Below are 21,432 nucleotides of genomic sequence, written 5' to 3'. Positions count from 1 at the left end.
TTGGAAGTCAGACCTGGCTACCCATTATTAATATTAAGCCCTTGCTAAAAAAAGCTAAAATTGGGACAGAAGTTCACCTTTCAGCATGATAATAACCCGAAGCACACAGCCAAAGCTACACTGGAGTGGCTTAGGAACAAAAAGATAAATGTCCTTGAGTGGCTCAGTCAGAGCCCCGACATAAATTCAATCGAAAATTTGTCGTATGACTTGAAGGTTCCTGTCCATCAACGCTCTCCACGCAACTTCACTGAGCTTCAACAGTTTTGTAAAGAAGAATGGGCAAATATTGCCCAATCAAGGTGTGCAAAGTTGGTGGAGACCTATCCCAACAGACTCACACCTGTAATTGCTGTCAAAGGTGCTTCCACCAAGTATGAACTCAGTGGGGTTGAGGGGTGGGGGGATGAGGAGAGGTTGGACACTTATCCAACCAAGATATTCTAGTTTTGTATTTTAAATTAATATTCTGAAATTTGTAGAATTTGTTTTTCACTTGGAAGTTGTGGGTTACGCTGTATACAAATACAGATGTTGTATACAAATTACAAATTTTACGATTTATACAAATTTTTAGCCGCGTCGTAGACGCTGCTAATAGAGTGCCCTCTGCTGTTGTTGTTGTTCTTCTTGTTCTTCTTCTTCTTGTTCTTGCAGAGAAGACAAAACCTCAAAGCTCCACCCATTCTGGGAACCATAGCTCCACCCATTTTGGGAGAGGCTTCATATAAACAAATATCCACCATTTTATTAACTCGCATAGCTTTGAGGCCTGTTTTGTAGGCCCGTGGTGTCTTCCTCTCTCACACAGTTTTATTTCAAATCAAATTCGATATATCATTTCATTTTTCACAGTCACCAACATAGTTTTAGACTCGGTTGAAAAAAAACGGGAAGAAAATCCGATGAAAGTTGCCCTTTATAGAACGAAATGAATTCTCAAAGGCCTGTAACTTCAAGTCCATTGAGATTTTTTTTTTTTTAATCGTGGCATGGTCAGTCATACACCGCCCGAAATAACAGACGGGAAAATGCCGAGATATATATATTTTGTTTAAATCGCGGCATGGTCAGTCATACACCGCCCGAAATAACAGACGGGAAAATGCCGAGATATATTAAAAATTCGTCCATTTGATGACAATCGTCACGATGAAATATTTAATTCATACGTCGTCACAATAATGTGGAGAGAGGAGCATAGCTTCGTTCACGTGTCGCCACATACGGGAAATTGCCGAGATATATATTTTTTACATCACGGCATGGTCAGTCATACACCGCCTGAAATAACAGACGGGAAAATGCCGAGATATATTAAAAATTCGTCCATTTGATGACAATCATCACGATGAAATATTTAATTTATACGTCGTCACAATAATGTGGAGAGAGGAGCATAGCTTCGTTCACGTGTCGCCACACATGGGAAATTGCCGAGATTTTTTTTTTTTTTAATCGCGGCATGGTCAGTCATACACCACCTGAAATAACAGACGGGAAAATGCCGAGATATATTAAAAATTCGTCGCCACACACGGGAAATTGCCGAGATATATTTTCACTTTGCACAAAAATAACATCAAGTAATCGAATCAATAGGAATGTCCTGTGCCTATAACATCGACGTTATAGGCACAGCTGCATCTAGGCATTGTGTAACATCGACGCGGCTTTTGTTTTAATTAAAACTTTTTGTACTTGTTCCAAATACAGATGGAGTCTGATTTAATGCAATTTTATTCCAGGCTATAAGGTAACAAAGGTGAAATTTTGAAAGGGGGTGAAGACTTTCTATAGGCACTGTATATGCAATCAATAGCGAAACTGCAAATGGGGAATCCGTGAATGCCACGGATGGAAACCCTTATGTTATTTCCTCATTCTGCTTCACCTCAATATCTCTATATTCTCATTCCAAACAGCGTCATTCATCATTCCAATCACAAATTACTGCTATGGTATTAATATATCAAAATATAATATTAAATCATGATTGTATTGAGATCTTATCAAATCAGTGAATCGTCATCATCTGTTCAATTCCAGATTCGGGAGCAAGGTCCGTGTCAATCGCATTTCAAAATCATAATTGTATCGAGGAATTTTGAAACCTCATACTTACCTTATGACACCCGCTGGGACCCCAAAACATTCCACAGGTTATTATATGTCTTTTTATTAAAATATGCAACTGTAATGGTTACTAAACACTGTCCCCCTGTCATGTGACCAGATCCTCAGCTCTGATTGGTGTACATTTGAGAGGACATAAATACGGACAGACAGACGCTGTTCTAGATGGCATTACCCTCATGTTAGAGCGGGTGTACACCCCAAGGCACAACAAAGTGTGTCGAGTAATCAGTTCGCACATCTGCAAAAGTCTCAACATCCCAGTACCAGAAAACTCATGGAAACAGGAACCAAGGGCAATCATTGAAAATGAGGATGTCATGCTCATGTCCGACCTGATGATTCCATCGAGCATGAACATAGAAAACAAAACAGGAGCAAAAAGGAAAAGACCTGATTGAGATATCAGTACCCAGCGATTTTGGCCTAAACAATGCAGAAATCAAGAAAATGACCAAATACCAGGACCTCAAAAATGAGGTCAAGAGATCTTGAAAGCTGAAGAGCATAGAAATTGTACCAGTGACAATTGGGGCGCAAGAATTATGAAGAAGAACCTCACTGAGATTTAAAAAACCATCCCCGGGAATATTACCACAAATTAACTACAACTGGAGGCAATCCGAGGTTCGGTGACGACCCTGAAAAGATCCCTTGGAACAAAACTCTGAAAAAGTTGAACAGCTTGGTCCATGAACTGTGATCCCTTTACTGAAGAGGAGGTGGATACGTTGGGTCCTGGGAGGACTCCGTTCCACCTCCTGGAACCCACAAATGGAGATAATAACCAACGATACATGAAGGTGGATACATCAGAACCTTGGAGGGCTCTGTTCGACCGTCGGAAACTCGCATTTGGAGATAACAACTGACGACACAGATTTGGCGGACCCGAGTGGAAGGGAGGCCTGAGATTTGGCGGACCCGAGTGGAAGGGAAGCCTGAGATTTGGCGGACCCCACTTTGGTGGACCCGAGTGGAAGGAGGAGGGGGGCTGAGGGGGATAAGGATCGGTGGCGATGATGCACGCACAGCGCATGCATGCACACGCACACACAAACACACATGCGCGGGTCGTGATTTGAGCATGCACATGCACGACTGTGGTTTGTACATGTTTGGCTTTGCTTTTGTGTGACCTCATATGTTGTGTATTGTATGCACACATTATTTTTATATGCAATATACATATATACATATTTGTGCACAAGTTGTATTGTACACACATGTATTGTTATATGTGACATGTTGTACAGACAGTGGTATGTTGTGTACATGCGTCTTGCGCGTGACATATTGCACTTATTTTGAGCGCGCACCCACACCCACAAATTGCCAGCATGATCATGATGGAGGAATGGACAGTCCAACGGTACCTTGTTTTCCCCAGCTCCACGACGCAGCAGCCATACTCTGTACCAAATGCGATCTTCACTTTGCGGTAGTCGTACGTTTGCCGTCCGTCCAGCCTCTGCGACCAGATACAGCGGAAGTTTAACCATCGTAAATGGGATTCACACCACCATATGTTAATAGTACAGCCAACTGTACGAGCGATTATATTATCCATCATAATGGGATTCACACAGCCAAACATAAATAGTACTGTACGACCGATTATATTATCCATCATAATATAATTCACAGAGCCATATGTAAATAGTACTGTATGAGCGATTATATTATCCATCATATGTTAACAGTACAGTGCGAGTGATTATATTATCCATCATATGCTAACAGTACAGTGCGAGTGATTATATTATCCATCATATGTTAACAGTACAGTACGAGGGATTATATTATCATTCATATGCTAACAGTACAGTGCGAGTGATTATATTATCCATCATATGTTAACAGTACAGTACGAGTGATTATATTATCCATCATATGCTAACAGTACAGTGCGAGTGATTATATTATCCATCATATGTTAACAGTACAGTACGAGTGATTATATTATCCATCATTGTGTTACGGTTTTTAGAACCTTCACTAGTAAATTTTAGTAAATGTATCCCTCATAAATGTCCCCCTGTAAATATTCCCATCAATTGGCTTGTTAAAGATTGCACCCTAGTTAGTCCATGAACAACATGTAGCGAACCATAGGACCTCTCCGTAGTTATCTCATTATTATGTGTTTCAGTTAAGGACCTGTTCCCAATAGTTGAATCTGCGTTGCATTAATCAAATAAGATAGGTCCCTTTCAATTTCCCCAAATCGCCTCACCCATGCTTCAAAGTGACGGTCGGGTAGCGTTCGCTGCCCCTTGGTTTGGCTCGTTTGATTGCCCAGGCTGCCATTAGCCATGCGGTCCAGCCGAGGAAGAAGGGGGCGGAGCCGCCAGATCACGGGCGTGGCGCGCCGACGCACCACCAGAGGTGGAGTCAGCAAGCCCTTACCGGCCAACCAGCACCGCAGTGAGCCAACTGGTAGGCGTGTTATCAGAGCCGGCGGCTTGATTTCCAACACAGCAATATAAGCGCCAGCACGACACCTTTTGAACGGAGTTGAGTGAGTGGGACGGAAAAGGTACGAGTTGAGTTGAGTGAGAGGGTTCCGAAGAAGGAGAGAGTAAAAGGTACGAGCTGGGTGAGAAGGTGCAACCTGAATAAGAGAGTCGGTGAGAAGGCACGAGAGAGACGAAGCTGCGCGGAGCTGCTTCGGAAAGCCCTACCGTGTGAAACCGAATACGTGGAGCGGCCGTTGGCTGTTCGCTTCCAGCCCGGAGCGTGGACTGGAGCGACCTTCGACGCTGCGCACCGGCCCGGACCGCCCTACCCTCTCACCTGCACGGACGCTTCTCCTTCGTCCAGCGATTCCTGCCTGCTATTCCCTTGTCGTGTAAGTCTGTGGTCTGTCCTGTTTGTTGTCTGGGGTATAATATAAGACTGTTTTAAGGCTTGCCATGTGTATCTGCTTTTTCCTCCTTGCAAATGCCCTTCTTTCGTTTCCTCTTTTAGTATAGAAATAAACCTGTGTTCTTCCTTTACCCTTGTTGGTTCTTTGGCTTCCTCTCATCCGATCGCTTCTTTAGTCCCTTCTTTCAATTGAGTACCTGTGGCACGATTCGGCCAACGCTCGGAATCGGGTTTAGTCTCTTGATAACGGCTCGAGCCGCGGATTGCTAAACCGCTTGGCAAATACCATCTTGTCCGTGGTTCGAGCGGTACTTGTCTCCCTGTTTTGCGGAGGGATTGGTAAAGGTATTCGGGAGAACAACTTGACCAATAACCCTGATCAATTCCACCCCGCAAAAGTGTTACAAGTACCAGGACCAGAGACGGCCAGCTTAACAGGCCAAGGGGATTAACCCCCCCCTGACCAAGGGGAGTGCCGTCTCTGAGATCCGTAACAATATTTTAACAGTACAGTGCGAGTGATTATATTATCCATCATATGTTAACAGTACAGTGCGAGTGATTATATTAATCAATCAGATGTTAACAGTACAGTGCGAGTGATTATATTATCCATCATATGTTAACAGTACAGTACGAGTGATTATAGTATCCATCATATGCTAACAGTACAGTGTGAGTGATTATATTATCCATCATATGTCAACAGTACAGTACGAGTGATTATATTATCCATCATATGTTAACAGATCCTGACATCAACTCATCCTGGGAATTCTTCCAAAGTAAATTGCTCTCTCTCATGCACAGATTTATCCCATCTCGTCTTCAGTTGTCATACCCTTCCTCCCGTCCATGGTACACGGAATCTTGTGGTGAGGCTATTGCCCAGAAACAACTTGCTTTCGTCTCCTGGAAAGCAAATCCAACGGAAGGAAATCTCATTTCCTTTCACAAAGCCCGAAACAAGTGTGTGTCCACCCTCAGGAGAGCCAGGAAACAATATCTCTCCGTTCTCAGGACCGAACTCTCGAATCTGTCTCCCTCTTCCAAATCCTGGTGGCGTCTGGTCAAATCTGTTTCTGGTGTTTGTTCCCCCTCCATCCCCTCCCTCACCTCAAATGGCCACACGGCTGACTCCGCACGTGAAAAAGCTGAATGCCTCAACTCTGTGTTTGCCTCTAAATCTTGTGTCCCAAACCCATCCCTCTCTGTACCCACCGTACCCAGTCGTACCCAGCTGCTCCTGGACTCTGTGTCCTTTCCTCCTGACAAGGTGGAAAAGTTTCTGTCAACCCTCGACTCTGATTCTGCAACTGGACCTGACGGCATCAGCCCACGGGTCCTAAAATCCTGTTCTTCCGCTCTTTCACTCCCTCTCTCTGTTCTCTTCACCCTCTCTTTTGCTCAAGGTCATCTTCCATCTGCTTGGAAATCTGCCAACATCACCGCTTTACACAAAAAAGGTGCAAAAACAGATCCCAGCAACTACAGACCAATCAGCCTTCTCCCAATTATCAGCAAAGTCATGGAATCCATCATTGCTTCAGATATGAAATCTTTCCTCTTTTCCAATGGCTTGATCTCTGATCATCAATTTGGTTTCAGACCTGGTCACTCTACTCTGGACATGCTGCTTCTGCTTTCTCAACAATGGATGGAGGTCCTCAATGTCAAACAGGAAATTAGAGCAGTCTCCCTTGACATTTCACATGCCTTCAATACGGTCTGGCACCGCGCTCTGCTCACCAAACTCTCCTCTTTTGGTATCCGTGGAAATCTCCACGCATGGCTGGCGGACTTCCTCTCTAGTCGTAGTCAACGTGTGGCCCTGAATGGGTTTCTCTCATCTCCTCTTCCTGTTCAGGCTGGAGTTCCCCAAGGCAGTGTTCTGGGCCCTGTGCTTTTTCTGGTCTTCATCAATGATCTCTCTGACTCTCTTGAAAATCCTCTCTATCTCTTTGCTGATGACTCTACTCTCTGTCGCTCCATTCTTCATCCCTCAGATCGGCAGTCTGCAGCCTCCTCACTCTGCAGACCTGGACAAAATCACAGACTGGGCAAACAAGTGGAACATGTCTTTCAATCCTGACAAATCTCACACTCTTACGATGTCTCTCCGAAAAGACCGACCGGACAACCCTCCCATCCACTTTCTGAATAATCCTCTCCAAGAAGTTCTGTCACTCAAGCTTTTGGGTCTCACTATCTGCCATGATCTTTCCTGGGAAAACCACATTTCAAATCTGGCCTCCAAAGCCAGTCGCCGACTGGGCAACCTCCGTCGTGTGAAGTCCTTCCTTGGCACACCTGAGCTCCTCACCACATACAAGGCTTTCATCCGCAGCTCAATGGAGTACTGCTCTCCCCTCTGGGCTGGTGCTCCTGCCTAACACCTAGCTCGTCTTCACGCTGTTGAAACCAAAGCATTCAGAATCATTGGAATCTCCAACGATGAAGCTAACTCCAAGGGCCTTTCACTCACTCACCGCAGGCAGGATGGTGGTCTTTCCCTCTTCTACCGACTCCTCTCTGGCCTTGCCCCCCCAGCTCTCTCTGGGCTCTGTCCCGCAAATATTCCTACAGGTCGCACAAGATCTGCCTGCAACCCTCTTATGGTTAAACTGCCAAAATCAAGACTCTCTGCTCACCTTCACTCCTTCATTCCTCTTTTCTCCTGCCTCTGGAACAAACTCCCTCACTCTCTTCAATCCCACTCCACCCTCCAGGTCTTTAAAACAGCTGTTCACCACCATCTCTTATCTTCCCCCATCCAAAACCTTGATCTTTTCTACCCCCGCTAATTTCACCCCAATTCCACTTTTTTGAAATACCAACTTCTGTCCAGGAAGTCCTTGGTGTCCTTGTGTTTTATACTTCTCCCTCCCCCCCACCCTTCCCACGCCTCCTCCCCCCAAGCCCTCTCCCTTCCACACATCTCCCTGCTCTCAAATGTTGTGTTTGTGTGCTTCCCCTTCTCTCCCCATCTTGTCTTCCGCTCCCTCTTTTTATATATTTTGTTTGTCTGATTGATTTGTTTGTGAAGTAAATGTTAGCTCTTTCACGAGCCTCGATTCAGTACACAAAAAAAAAAAAAAAAAAGTACAGTGCGAGTGATTTTATTACAAATCATATGTTAACGGTACAGTGCGAGTGATTATATTATCCATAATTCCATATGTTACCAGTACACTGTACAGTGCGAGTGATTATATTATCAATCATATGTTAACAGTTGTGGTGAGGCAGTTGCCCTGAAACAACTTGCCTTTGCCTCTTGGAAGTGTTACGTGGTCCCCTCAGTGACTACCTGGTCTCGGTGACCCCCGGACCGGGAGGGGACCTTCGCCAGCAAGTATTATTATATAGGCGCGTTCGCCACGCAATCCATAGGAATTTCACCCAGGAGAAACTGATTTCAAGGATATATTTCCAGGGTAAGGATATTATACAAGGTCAAGGATACAATCACGGATATTTCCCCGAGCAATCGACAACAAACACCCAGGCACAATCAATATTACAACCATGTGAACTCATCTACACAAACTCTAAGATGGCCATCTTATACTAATACATTCCTCACGTGAGCCCCACTCCTGACTCCCTCCGTGGTCAATGTCTCTCCTCTCCGCACACGGGCGGTTGAACGAGCCCCGGGCGGACGTGCTCTAAACGTGCCGTCTCGGACCGGGACAGCTGTTACAGCGCACACCTCCTTGCCAAGCAACGGGGCAAAAACCCAGCGCGGCTTCCAACGGGCGCGAGGCCCAACGTGCGGACCCGTACGCGTCTTTGTAGACGGGGCAAACTGTCCCGGACGCTTGGTTTCGTGCACGAACCCACGGTGACTGGACGTGTCAAAAGGTATTTACCGCCCAGGTAACTCCTCTCGCCAGACGGGTTTCGAACCGGCGCGTTTTCCCCGCAGCGCAAGGTCGATTCCACCTTTCGTCGGAGCGGGGCGAGGAAAAAGAAACCTTCCTTTCCCTCGTGTCTTTCTCCTCCGTTTTCCGTCACTTCCGCTTCCGGCCACTTCCGTTTCCTGCCACTCTTTCAGAAGGGCTCCTGACCCTCCAACCACAACAACTACACAACAACTTAATATACTACACACGGAAGCAAAGACCTGCATGGTAATTCACATACATTCACATAAATATGTAACACTCCCCCCCTTCAAGAAAGAAAGTTTGAACTCAGCGAAAACTTTCTTTGCCGGCCAATTTGGAGAAACAAACCAGATAACTCAACCCCCCCCCCACATTATCAGTTCCCCCCGGGCACAGTTATCACTTAAAAATAAAGCCAGTTAAGCCACTCGATAGCACTTTTCCGGGAGGCCAAGCCGAGTATTCACTACATGGATGCCTTTAGGAACGCGGAGTTCACGGTTAGTCCGTGCAGGAAAGTTCTCTACATGGGCGCCTTGAGGAACGTGGAGTTCACGGTTAGTCCGTGCAGGAAAGTTCTCTACATGGGCGCCTTGAGGAACGTGGAGTTCACGGTTAGTCCGTGCAGGAAAGTTCACTACATGGACGCCTTTAGGAACGGCGTTCACGGTTAATTCGTGTAGGAATCTTGGCTCGGCGGCTCCGCCGCCTTCAGTGCTTCAACTTCTCAGAACGTCCCTAATAATTAGGGTGGGACCACTGGTCCCTGTAGTCCCCTGAATACCGGTCTTCTTCTCGGCCACTACTTTGCCAATTCTTCCTTCGGGAGCGGCCGTAACTCAGGGAGCCTCCATAATAATATTGACTGCGGCCACCACCAAAACTACCGCCCAGTTGTCCTCTCCTGTAGACCTCTCGACGCCTACGAAATGCCTTCCCTACTGTTATGGTCCGACCCTCCAAATCCTTGCCATTTGATTTCTTGCTGAAGCTCCATGTCACGTTCCTTTAATTCCCTTTCCGCTTTTCTCTCCTCTGCTTCGAGTTCCCTTGTTTTCATCCTTTCTTCTGCTTGTTTCTCTTCCCTCCTCTCTTCTGCTTTCCTTTCTTCTTCTGCTCTTTCCTTTTCTGCTTTCCTTTCTTCTTCTGCTAACCTTTCCTGGAGTTCTCGTTCCACTCTCCTTTCCTCTGCTTGTTTCTCTTCTCTCCTCTCTTCTGCTTTCCTTTCTTCTTCTTTTAACCTTTCCTGGAGTTCTCGTTCCATTCTCCTTTCCTCTGCTTGCTTCTCTTCTCTTCTCTCTTCTGCTTTCCTTTCTTCTTCTTTGATCCGTTCCTGGCTCCGTAATTGCAACTCCAGTTTCCGGAGCTCCACGTCTTCTGGTTCTTCGGGTAGCCACTCCCAGGCTAACTCGTCCCATGTTCCTAATCCCACCATAGATTGTATCACCGTGGCCTGCAACTCTGCCTTCCTCAAATTAGTTCGGACCTCCAAGTTAAAATGTTTGGCCAATTTCAAGAGATCCGACTTTAGCAACGCTCGGAACTGTGCCTCACTCGGGGTTACCCCAAAGTTCTGTGCCACAAACGCCATGGTGCCTATCGTTAACACCTGTTAACCTTCACCCCAAGACTTTACCCCAATTTCCCAAAAAAAAAATATTACCAATTAATAATTAATTAATAAATTTTAATTCACAAAAATATTATTATTTTATTATTTTATACACTTTTAGATCCCGGACGTAGACCCAATTGCGAAACCGCAAATCGTAATTTGGACGAGCCCCCAATTCTGTTACGTGGTCCCCTCAGTGACTACCTGGTCTCGGTGACCCCTGGACCGGGAGGGGACCTTCGCCAGCAAGTATTATTATATAGGCGCGTTCGCCACGCAATCCATAGGAATTTCACCCAGGAGAAACTGATTTCAAGGATATATTTCCAGGGTAAGGATATTATACAAGGTCAAGGATACAATCACGGATATTTCCCCGAGCAATCGACAACAAACACCCAGGCACAATCAATATTACAACCATGTGAACTCATCTACACAAACTCTAAGATGGCCATCTTATACTAATACATTCCTCACGTGAGCCCCACTCCTGACTCCCTCCGTGGTCAATGTCTCTCCTCTCCGCACACGGGCGGTTGAACGAGCCCCGGGCGGACGTGCTCTAAACGTGCCGTCTCGGACCGGGACAGCTGTTACAGCGCACACCTCCTTGCCAAGCAACGGGGCAAAAACCCAGCGCGGCTTCCAACGGGCGCGAGGCCCAACGTGCGGACCCGTACGCGTCTTTGTAGACGGGGCAAACTGTCCCGGACGCTTGGTTTCGTGCACGAACCCACGGTGACTGGACGTGTCAAAAGGTATTTACCGCCCAGGTAACTCCTCTCGCCAGACGGGTTTCGAACCGGCGCGTTTTCCCCGCAGCGCAAGGTCGATTCCACCTTTCGTCGGAGCGGGGCGAGGAAAAAGAAACCTTCCTTTCCCTCGTGTCTTTCTCCTCCGTTTTCCGTCACTTCCGCTTCCGGCCACTTCCGTTTCCTGCCACTCTTTCAGAAGGGCTCCTGACCCTCCAACCACAACAACTACACAACAACTTAATATACTACACACGGAAGCAAAGACCTGCATGGTAATTCACATACATTCACATAAATATGTAACAGAAGGCTAATCCAACTGAAGGCAATCTCAGTTCCTTCCACCAAGCTCGGAACAAGTGTGTGTCTACCCTCAGGAGTGCCAGGAAGCACAATCTCTCCACACTCAAGAATGAACTCTCAAACCTGTCTCCTTCCTCCAAATCCTGGTGGCGTCTGGTCAAATCCGTTTCTGGTGTTTGTTCCCCCTCCATCCCCTCCCTTACCTCAAATGGCCACACAGTTGACATCGCACGTGACAAAGCCGAATGCCTCAACTTTGTTTGCCTCAAAATCTTTAGTCCCAAACCCATCTCTCTCTGTTCCCACCTTTCCCAGTCGAACCCAACTGCTCCTGGACTCTGTGTCCTTCTCTCCTGACAAGGTGGAGGAGTTTTTGTCAAACCTCGACTCTGATTCTGCAACTGGACCAGATGGCATCAGCCCACGGGTCCTAAAATCCTGCTCTGCTGCTCTATCTCACCCTCTCTCTGTTCTTTTCACCCTATCTTTTGCTCAAGGTCATCTGCCAGCATCCTGGAAATCAGCAAACATTACCGCTTTACACAAAAAAGGTGCAAAAACAGATCCTTGCAACTACAGACCAATCAGCCTTCTCCCAATTATCAGCAAAGTCATGGAATCCATCATTGCTTCGGATATGAAATCTTTCCTCTTCTCCAATGGCTTGATCTCTGATCATCAATTTGGTTTCAGACCAGGTCACTCTACTCTGGACATGCTGCTTCTGCTGTCTCAACAATGGATGGAGGTCCTCAATGCCAAACAGGAAATCAGAGCTGTCTCCCTTGACATATCACGTGCCTTCGATACGGTCTGGCACTCCGCTCTGCTCACCAAACTCTCCTCCTATGGTATCCATGGAAATCTCCATGCATGGCTTGCGGACTTCCTCTCTGGTCATAGTCAACGTGTGGCCCTGAATGGATTTCTCTCATCTCCCCTTCCCGTTCAGGCTGGAGTTCCCCAAGGCAGTGTGCTGGGCCCTGTGCTTTTTCTGGTCTTTATCAATGATCTCTCCGACTCTCTGGAAAATCCTCTCTATCTCTTTGCTGATGACTCCACTCTCTGCCGCTCCATTCCCCTTCCCTCAGATCGGCAGTCTGCAGCCTCCTCACTCTCTGAAGACCTGGACAAAATCACAGACTGGTCAAACGAGTGGAACAAGTCTTTCAATCCTGACAAATCTCACACTCTTACTATGTCTCTCCGAAAAGATCGACTGGACAACCCTCCCATCTACTTTCTCAACAATCCTCTCCAAGAAGTTCTGCCGCTCAAGCTTTTGGGTCTCACTATCTGCCATGATCTTTCTTGGGAAAACCACATTTCCAAGCTGGCCTCCAAAGCCAGTCGCCGACTGGGCATCCTCCGTCGTGCGAAGTCCTTCCTCGGCACACCTGAGCTCCTCACCACATACAAGGCTTTCATCCGCAGATCAATGGAATACTGTTCTCCCCTATGGGCCGGTGCTCCTGCCTCATACCTAGCTCGGCTTCACGCTGTTGAAACCAAAGCTTTCAGAATCATTGGAATCTCCCGCGATGAAGCTATCTCTGAGGGCCTTTCACTCACTCACCGCAGGCAGGTAGGTGGTCTTTCTGTCTTCTCCCGACTCCTCTCCGGCCTTGCTCCCCCAGCTCTCTGTGCTCTGTCCCCCAAATATTCCTACAGGTCGCACAAGATCTGCCAGCAACCCTCTGATGGTTAAACTGCCGAAATTTCGGCTCTCTGCTCACCTTCACTCTTTCATTCCTCTTTTCTCGTGCCTCTGGAACAAACTCCCACACTCCCTTCAATCCCACTCCTCCCTCCAGGTCTTTAAAACAGCTGTTCACCACCATCTCTTTTCTTTCCCCATCCAAAACCTTGATCTTTTCTACCCCCACTAATTCACCCCAGATCCACCTTGTTTGAAATTCCAACTTCTTTCCTGGAAGTCCTGGCAGTGTCCATATGTTTTATACCCCCCCCCCCCCCCCCCCACCTTCCCATGCCCCTTCCCCAAAGCCCTCTCCCTCTCACAGATCTCTCGATGTCTCCATGTCTCTCGGTCCCTGCTCTCAAATGTTGTGTTTGTGTCCTTCCCCCTCTCTCTCCATCTTGTCTACCGCTCCCGATGTTATATGTTTTATGTGTCGGTTTGTCTTTCTGTGTGATTAATGTTCGCTTTCACGAGCCTCGATCTTGTATACAAAAAAACAACAAAAAAAACAAAACAAAAACAGTACACGTACAGTGCGAGTGATTATATTATCAATCATATGTTAACAGTACAGTGCACGTGATTATATTATCAATCATATGTTAACAGTACAGTACGAGTGATTATATTATCCATCATATGTTAACAGTACAGTGCGAGTGCTTATATTATCAATCATATGTTAACAGTACAGTACGAGTGATTATATTATCAATCATATGTTAACAGTACAGTACGAGTGATTATATTATCAATCATATGTTAACAGTACAGTGCGAGTGATTATATTATCAATCATATGTTAACAGTACAGTACGAGTGATTATATTATCAATCATATGTTAACAGTACAGTGTGAGTGATTATATTATCCATCATATGTTAACAGTACAGTGCGAGTGATTATATTATCCATCATATGTTAACAATACAGTACGAGTGATTATATTATCCATCATATGTTAACAGTACAGTGCGAGTGATTATATTATAAATCATATGTTAACAGTACAGTACAAGTGCTTATATTATCAACCATACGTTAACAGTACAGTGCGAGTGATTATATTATCCATTATATGTTAACAATACAGTACGAGTGATTATATTATCCATCATATGTTAACAGTACAGTGTGAGTGATTATATTATCAATCATATGTTAACAGTACAGTACGAGTGATTATATTATCAATCATATGTTAACAGTACAGTGCGAGTGATTATATTATCAATCATATGTTAACAGTACAGTGCGAGTGATTATATTATCCATCATATGTTGACAGTACAGTACGAGTGATTATATTATCCATCATATGTTAACAGTACAGTGCGAGTGATTATATTATCAATCATATGTTAACAGTACAGTACAAGTGATTATATTATCAATCATATGTTAACAGTACAGTGCGAGTGATTATATTATCAATCATATGTTAACAGTACAGTGCGAGTGATTATATTATCCATCATATTTTAACAGTACAGTGCGAGTGATTATATTATCAATCATATGTTAACAGTACAGTGCGAGTGATTATATTATCAATCATATGTTAACAGTACAGTGCGAGTGATTATATTATCAATCATATGTTAACAGTACAGTGCGAGTGATTATATTATCCATCATATGTTAGCAGTACAGTGCGAGTGATTATATTATCCATCATATGTTAACAGTACAGTACAAGTGATTATATTATCAATCATATGTTAACAGTACAGTGCGAGTGATTATATTTTCCATATGTTAACAGTACAGTGCGCGTGATTATATTTTCCATCATATGTTAACAGTACAGTGCGAGTGATTATATTTTCCATATGTTAACAGTACAGTGCGAGTGATTATATTTTCCATCATATGTTAACAGTACAGTGCGAGTGATTATATTTTCCATCATATGTTAACAGTACAGTGCGAGTGATTATATTTTCCATATGTTAACAGTACAGTACAAGTGATTATATTTTCCATCATATGTTAACAGTACAGTGCGAGTGATTATATTTTCCATATGTTAGCAGTACAGTGCGCGTGATTATATTTTCCATCATATGTTGACAGTACAGTGCGAGTGATTATATTATCAATCATATGTTAACAGTACAGTGCGAGTGATTATATTATCAATCATATGTTAACAGTACAGTGTGAGTGATTATATTATCCATCATATGTTAACAGTACAGTGCGAGTGATTATATTATCCATCATGTTAACAGTACAGTGCGAGTGATTATATTATCAATCATATGTTAACAGTACAGTGCGAGTGATTATATTATCAATCATATGTTAACAGTACAGTGCGAGTGATTATATTATCCATCATATGTTAACAGTACAGTGCGAGTGATTATATTATCAATCATATGTTAACAGTACAGTGCGAGTGATTATATTATCCATCATATGTTAACAGTACAGTACAAGTGATTATATTATCAATCATATGTTAACAGTACAGTGCGAGTGATTATATTTTCCATATGTTAACAGTACAGTGCGCGTGATTATATTTTCCATCATATGTTAACAGTACAGTGCGAGTGATTATATTTTCCATATGTTAACAGTACAGTGCGAGTGCTTATATTTTCCATCATATGTTAACAGTACAGTGCGAGTGATTATATTTTCCATCATATGTTAACAGTACAGTGCGAGTGATTATATTTTCCATATGTTAACAGTACAGTACAAGTGATTATATTTTCCATCATATGTTAACAGTACAGTGCGAGTGATTATATTTTCCATATGTTAACAGTACAGTGCACGTGATTATATTTTCCATCATATGTTGACAGTACAGTGCGAGTGATTATATTATCAATCATATGTTAACAGTACAGTGCGAGTGATTATATTATCAATCATATGTTAACAGTACAGTGTGAGTGATTATATTATCCATCATATGTTAACAGTACAGTGCGAGTGATTATATTATCCATCATATGTTAACAGTACAGTGCGAGTGATTATATTATCAATCATATGTTAACAGTACAGTGCGAGTGATTATATTATCAATCATATGTTAACAGTACAGTGCGAGTGATTATATTATCCATCATATGTTAACAGTACAGTGCGAGTGATTATATTATCAATCATATGTTAACAGTACAGTGCGAGTGATTATATTATCAATCATATGTTGACAGTACAGTGTGAGTGATTATATTATCAATCATATGTTAACAGTACAGTGCGAGTGATTATATTATCAATCATATGTTAACAGTACAGTGCGAGTGATTATATTATCCATCATATGTTAACAGTACAGTGCGAGTGATTATATTATCAATCATATGTTAACAGTACAGTGCGAGTGATTATATTATCAATCATATGTTAACAGTACAGTGCGAGTGATTATATTATCCATCATATGTTAACAGTACAGTGCGAGTGATTATATTATCCATCATATGTTAGCAGTACAGTGCGAGTGATTATATTATCCATCATATGTTAACAGTACAGTACAAGTGATTATATTATCAATCATATGTTAACAGTACAGTGCGAGTGATTATATTTTCCATATGTTAAAAGTACAGTGCGCGTGATTATATTTTCCATCATATGTTAACAGTACAGTGCGAGTGATTATATTTTCCATATGTTAACAGTACAGTGCGAGTGATTATATTTTCCATCATATGTTAACAGTACAGTGCGAGTGATTATATTTTCCATCATATGTTAACAGTACAGTGCGAGTGATTATATTTTCCATATGTTAACAGTACAGTACAAGTGATTATATTTTCCATCATATGTTAACAGTACAGTGCGAGTGATTATATTTTCCATATGTTAACAGTACAGTGCGAGTGATTATATTTTCCATCATATGTTAACAGTACAGTGCGAGTGATTATATTTTCCATCATATGTTAACAGTACAGTGCGAGTGATTATATTTTCCATATGTTAACAGTACAGTACAAGTGATTATATTTTCCATCATATGTTAATAGTACAGTGCGAGTGATTATATTTTCCATATGTTAACAGTACAGTGCGAGTGATTATATTTTCCATCATAAATGTGCAACCATTTTATTTCCACGTTCTCGTCTCTCTTGCCTTCTTTTCCCGCAGGGCCAACAGGACGAACTCCCTCTCGCAATTGGACAACGGAGTCTCTTTCATGGCGTTCCTCACCGGACCTCACCTCACCGGACCTCACCTCACCGGACCTCACCTCCGCTCACCTCACCGTCTATGTTGGGACTCTTGATCCAACATCCACCGACAATGGAAAACGAATAAATAATTAATAAATACACGTGACGAACGTGCACAACCCACGTGTGTGCGCGCACATTGATGACGTCTCTATCATATGGTATACCGGTATTAAATATTTTCACTTGCTTTGCTTTTATTAAACACCATGTGTGTAAGGACTCCAGTATGTATAAAGTTTAAAACAACCGAAAAGATTAATAATAACCGACCAATGTGCATGCAAAAGTAAGAAAAGGGAAAGGACAGCCACGCTGGAATGAACGTTCTCAATAACGAGCGGAATCATGGGGAGACAGAAGTCATGGTGCCATCAACCTCATCCACATCATGGTGCCATCAACCTCATCCACATCATGGTGCCATCAACCTCATCCACATCATGGTGCCATCAACCTCATCCACATCATGGTGCCATCAACCTCACCCACACCATGGTGCCATCAACCTCATCCACACCATGGTGCCATCAACCTCATCCACACCATGGTGCAATTAACCTCATCCACATCATGGTGCCATCAACCTCATCCACACCACGGTGCCATCACATCTTCCCCCAAACTACACACATGGTGCCATCAACCTCATCCACATCATGGTGCCATCAACCTCATCCACACCATGATGCCATCCACATCATGGTGCAATCAACCTCATCCACATCATGGTGCCATCAATCTCATCCACATCATAGTGCCATCAACCTCATCCACACCATGGTGAAATTAACCTCATCCACATCATGGTGCCATCAACCTCATCCACATCATGGTGCCATCAACCTCATCCACATCATGGTGCCATCAACCTCATCCACATCATGGTGCCATCAACCTCATCCACATCATGGTGCTCATCCACATCATCAACCTCATGATGCCATCAACCTCATCCACATCATGGTGCCATCAACCTCATCCACATCATGGTGCCATCAACCTCATCCACATCATGGTGCCATCAACCTCATCCACACCATGGTGCCATCAACCTCATCCACATCATGGTGCCATCAACCTCATCCACATCATGGTGCCATCAACCTCATCCACATCATGGTGCCATCAACCTCATCCACATCATGGTGCCATCAACCTCATCCACATCATGGTGCCATCAACCTCAGCCACATCATGGTGCCATCAACCTCATCCACATCATGGTGCCATCAACCTCATCCACATCATGATGCCATCAACCTCATCCACATCATGGTGCCATCAACCTCATCCACATCATGGTGCCATCAACCTCATACACATCATGGTGCCATCAACCTCATCCACACCATGGTGCCATCAACCTCATCCACATCATGGTGCCATCAACCTCATCCACATCATGGTGCCATCAACCTCATCCACATCATGGTGCAATCAACCTCATCCACATCATGGTGCCATCAACCTCATCCACATCATGATGCCATCAACCTCATCCACATCATGGTGCCATCAACCTCATCCACATCATGGTGCCATCAACCTCATCCACATCATGGTGCCATCAACCTCATCCACATCATGGTGCCATCAACCTCATCCACACCATAGTGCCATCAACCTCATCCACATCATGGTGCCATCAACCTCATCCACATCATGGTGCCATCAACCTCATCCACATCATGATGCCATCAACCTCATCCACATCATGGTGCCATCAACCTCATCCACATCATGGTGCCATCAACCCCATCCACACCATGGTGCCATCAACCCCATCCACACCATGGTGCCATCAACCTCATCCACACCATGGTGCCATCAACCTCATCCACATCATGGTGCCATCAACCTCATCCACATCATGGTGCCATCAACCTCATCCACATCATGATGCCATCAACCTCATCCACATCATGGTGCCATCAACCTCATCCACATCATGGTGCCATCAACCTCATCCACATCATGGTGCCATCAACCTCATCCACACCATGGTGCCATCAACCTCATCCACATCATGGTGCCATCAACCTCATCCACATCATGATGCCATCGACCTCATCCACATCATGGTGCCATCAACCTCATCCACATCATGGTGCCATCAACCTCATCCACATCATGGTGCCATCAACCTCATCCACATCATGGTGCCATCAACCTCATCCACATCATGATGCCATCAACCTCATCCACATCATGGTGCCATCAACCTCATCCACATCATGGTGCCATCAACCTCATCCACATCATGGTGCCATCAACCTCATCCACACCATGGTGCCATCAACCTCATCCACATCATGGTGCCATCAACCTCATCCACATCATGGTGCCATCAACCTCATCCACATCATGGTGCAATCAACCTCATCCACAGCATGGTGCCATCAACCTCATCCACATCATGATGCCATCATCCTCATCCACATCATGGTGCCATCAACCTCATCCACATCATGGTGCCATCAACCTCATCCACATCATGGTGCCATCAACCTCATCCACACCATGGTGCCATCAACCTCATCCACACCATGGTGCCATCAACCTCATCCACATCATGGTGCCATCAACCTCATCCACATCATGATTCCATCAACCTCATCCACATCATGGTGCCATCAACCTCATCCACATCATGGTGCCATCAACCTCATCCACATCATGGTGCCATCAACCTCATCCACACCACGGTGCCATCACATCTTCCCCCAAACTACACACATGGTGCCATCAACCTCATCCACATCATGGTGCCATCAACCTCATCCACACCATGATGCCATCCACATCATGGTGCAATGAACCTCATCCACATCATGGTGCCATCAATCTCATCCACATCATGGTGCCATCAACCTCATCCACACCATGGTGAAATTAACCTCATCCACATCATGGTGCCATCAACCTCATCCACACCACGGTGCCATCACATCTTCCCCCAAACTACACACATGGTGCCATCAACCTCAACCACACCATGGTGCCATCAACCTCATCCACTCCATGGTGCCATCAACCTCATCCACACCACGGTGCCATCACATCTTCCCCCAAACTACACACATGGTGCTAATGAAATTTGGCCACAAGCTTCATATCTGATGCCTAACGAAGGTGTATTGACCGCATCAACAAAAAAATCTGCCCCTTTCGGGGGTTCCCGGGGGGGGGGGCGGTTTCCCCCCAAAATAGGTATTTGCTCTCTTCTCAGTAACTACACTCATGATTTCAATGAATCTTGATCTGAACCTTAATCGCCCATGATGTACCAAAGTTCTCCCATGATGTCATCGCCCATGATGTACCAAAGTTCTCCCATGATGTCATCGCCCATGATGTGCCAAAGTTCTCCCATGATGTCATCGCCCATGATGTACCAAAGTTCTCCCATGATGTCATCGCCCATAATGTACCAAAGTTCTCCCATGATGTCATTGCCCATGATGTGCCAAAGTTCTCCCTTGATGACATCGCCCATGATGTGCCAAAGTTCTCCCATGATGTCATCGCCCATGATGTGCCAAAGTTCTCCCATGATGTCATTGCCCATGATGTGCCAAAGTTCTCCCTTGATGACATCGCCCATGATGTGCCAAAGTTCTCCCATGACGTCATCGCCCATGATGTGCCAAAGTTCTCCCTTGATGTCATCGCCCATGATGTGCCAAAGTTCTCCCATGCTGTCATCGCCTCTGATGTACCAAAGTTCTCCCATGATGTCATCGCCCATGATGTACCAAAGTTCTCCCATGATGTCATCGCCCATGATGTACCAACGTTCTCCCATGATGTCATCGCCCATGATGTCATCGCCCATGACATCATCACCCATGATGTACCAAAGTTCTCCCATGATGTCATCGCCCACGATGTACCAAAGTTCTCCCTTGATGTCATCGCCCATGATGTACCAAAGTT

General features: G+C 44.6%; 1 protein-coding gene across 2 annotated transcripts in view; it reads right to left on the bottom strand.

Moving 5' to 3' along the window:
- EXOSC9 (exosome component 9) overlaps positions 1 to 17,656 on the bottom strand; it is a 53,393-nt gene extending 35,737 nt beyond the window's left edge. Inside the window, exons 1-2 of one of the 2 annotated variants that reach the window (XM_068114405.2) lie at positions 17,393 to 17,656; positions 3,513 to 3,607 (exon numbers count right to left, since the gene is read on the bottom strand). In XM_068114405.2, the coding sequence (XP_067970506.1) occupies positions 3,513 to 3,607; positions 17,393 to 17,458 (161 nt within the window). In that variant the 5' untranslated portion in view covers positions 17,459 to 17,656. The remainder of the gene's footprint in view (positions 1 to 3,512; positions 3,608 to 17,392) is intronic. The other variant, XM_078777018.1, reaches the window with a different exon arrangement.
- Positions 17,657 to 21,432: the final 3,776 nt, after the last annotated feature.

The sequence above is a fragment of the Myxine glutinosa genome, chromosome 4, assembly GCF_964187855.1.
Source record: "Myxine glutinosa chromosome 4, kmMyxGlut1.1, whole genome shotgun sequence".
NCBI lineage: Eukaryota > Metazoa > Chordata > Myxini > Myxiniformes > Myxinidae > Myxine > Myxine glutinosa.
Note: the sequence above shows the minus strand (reverse complement) of the source record. Positions and strands in the feature narration are given on the sequence as shown.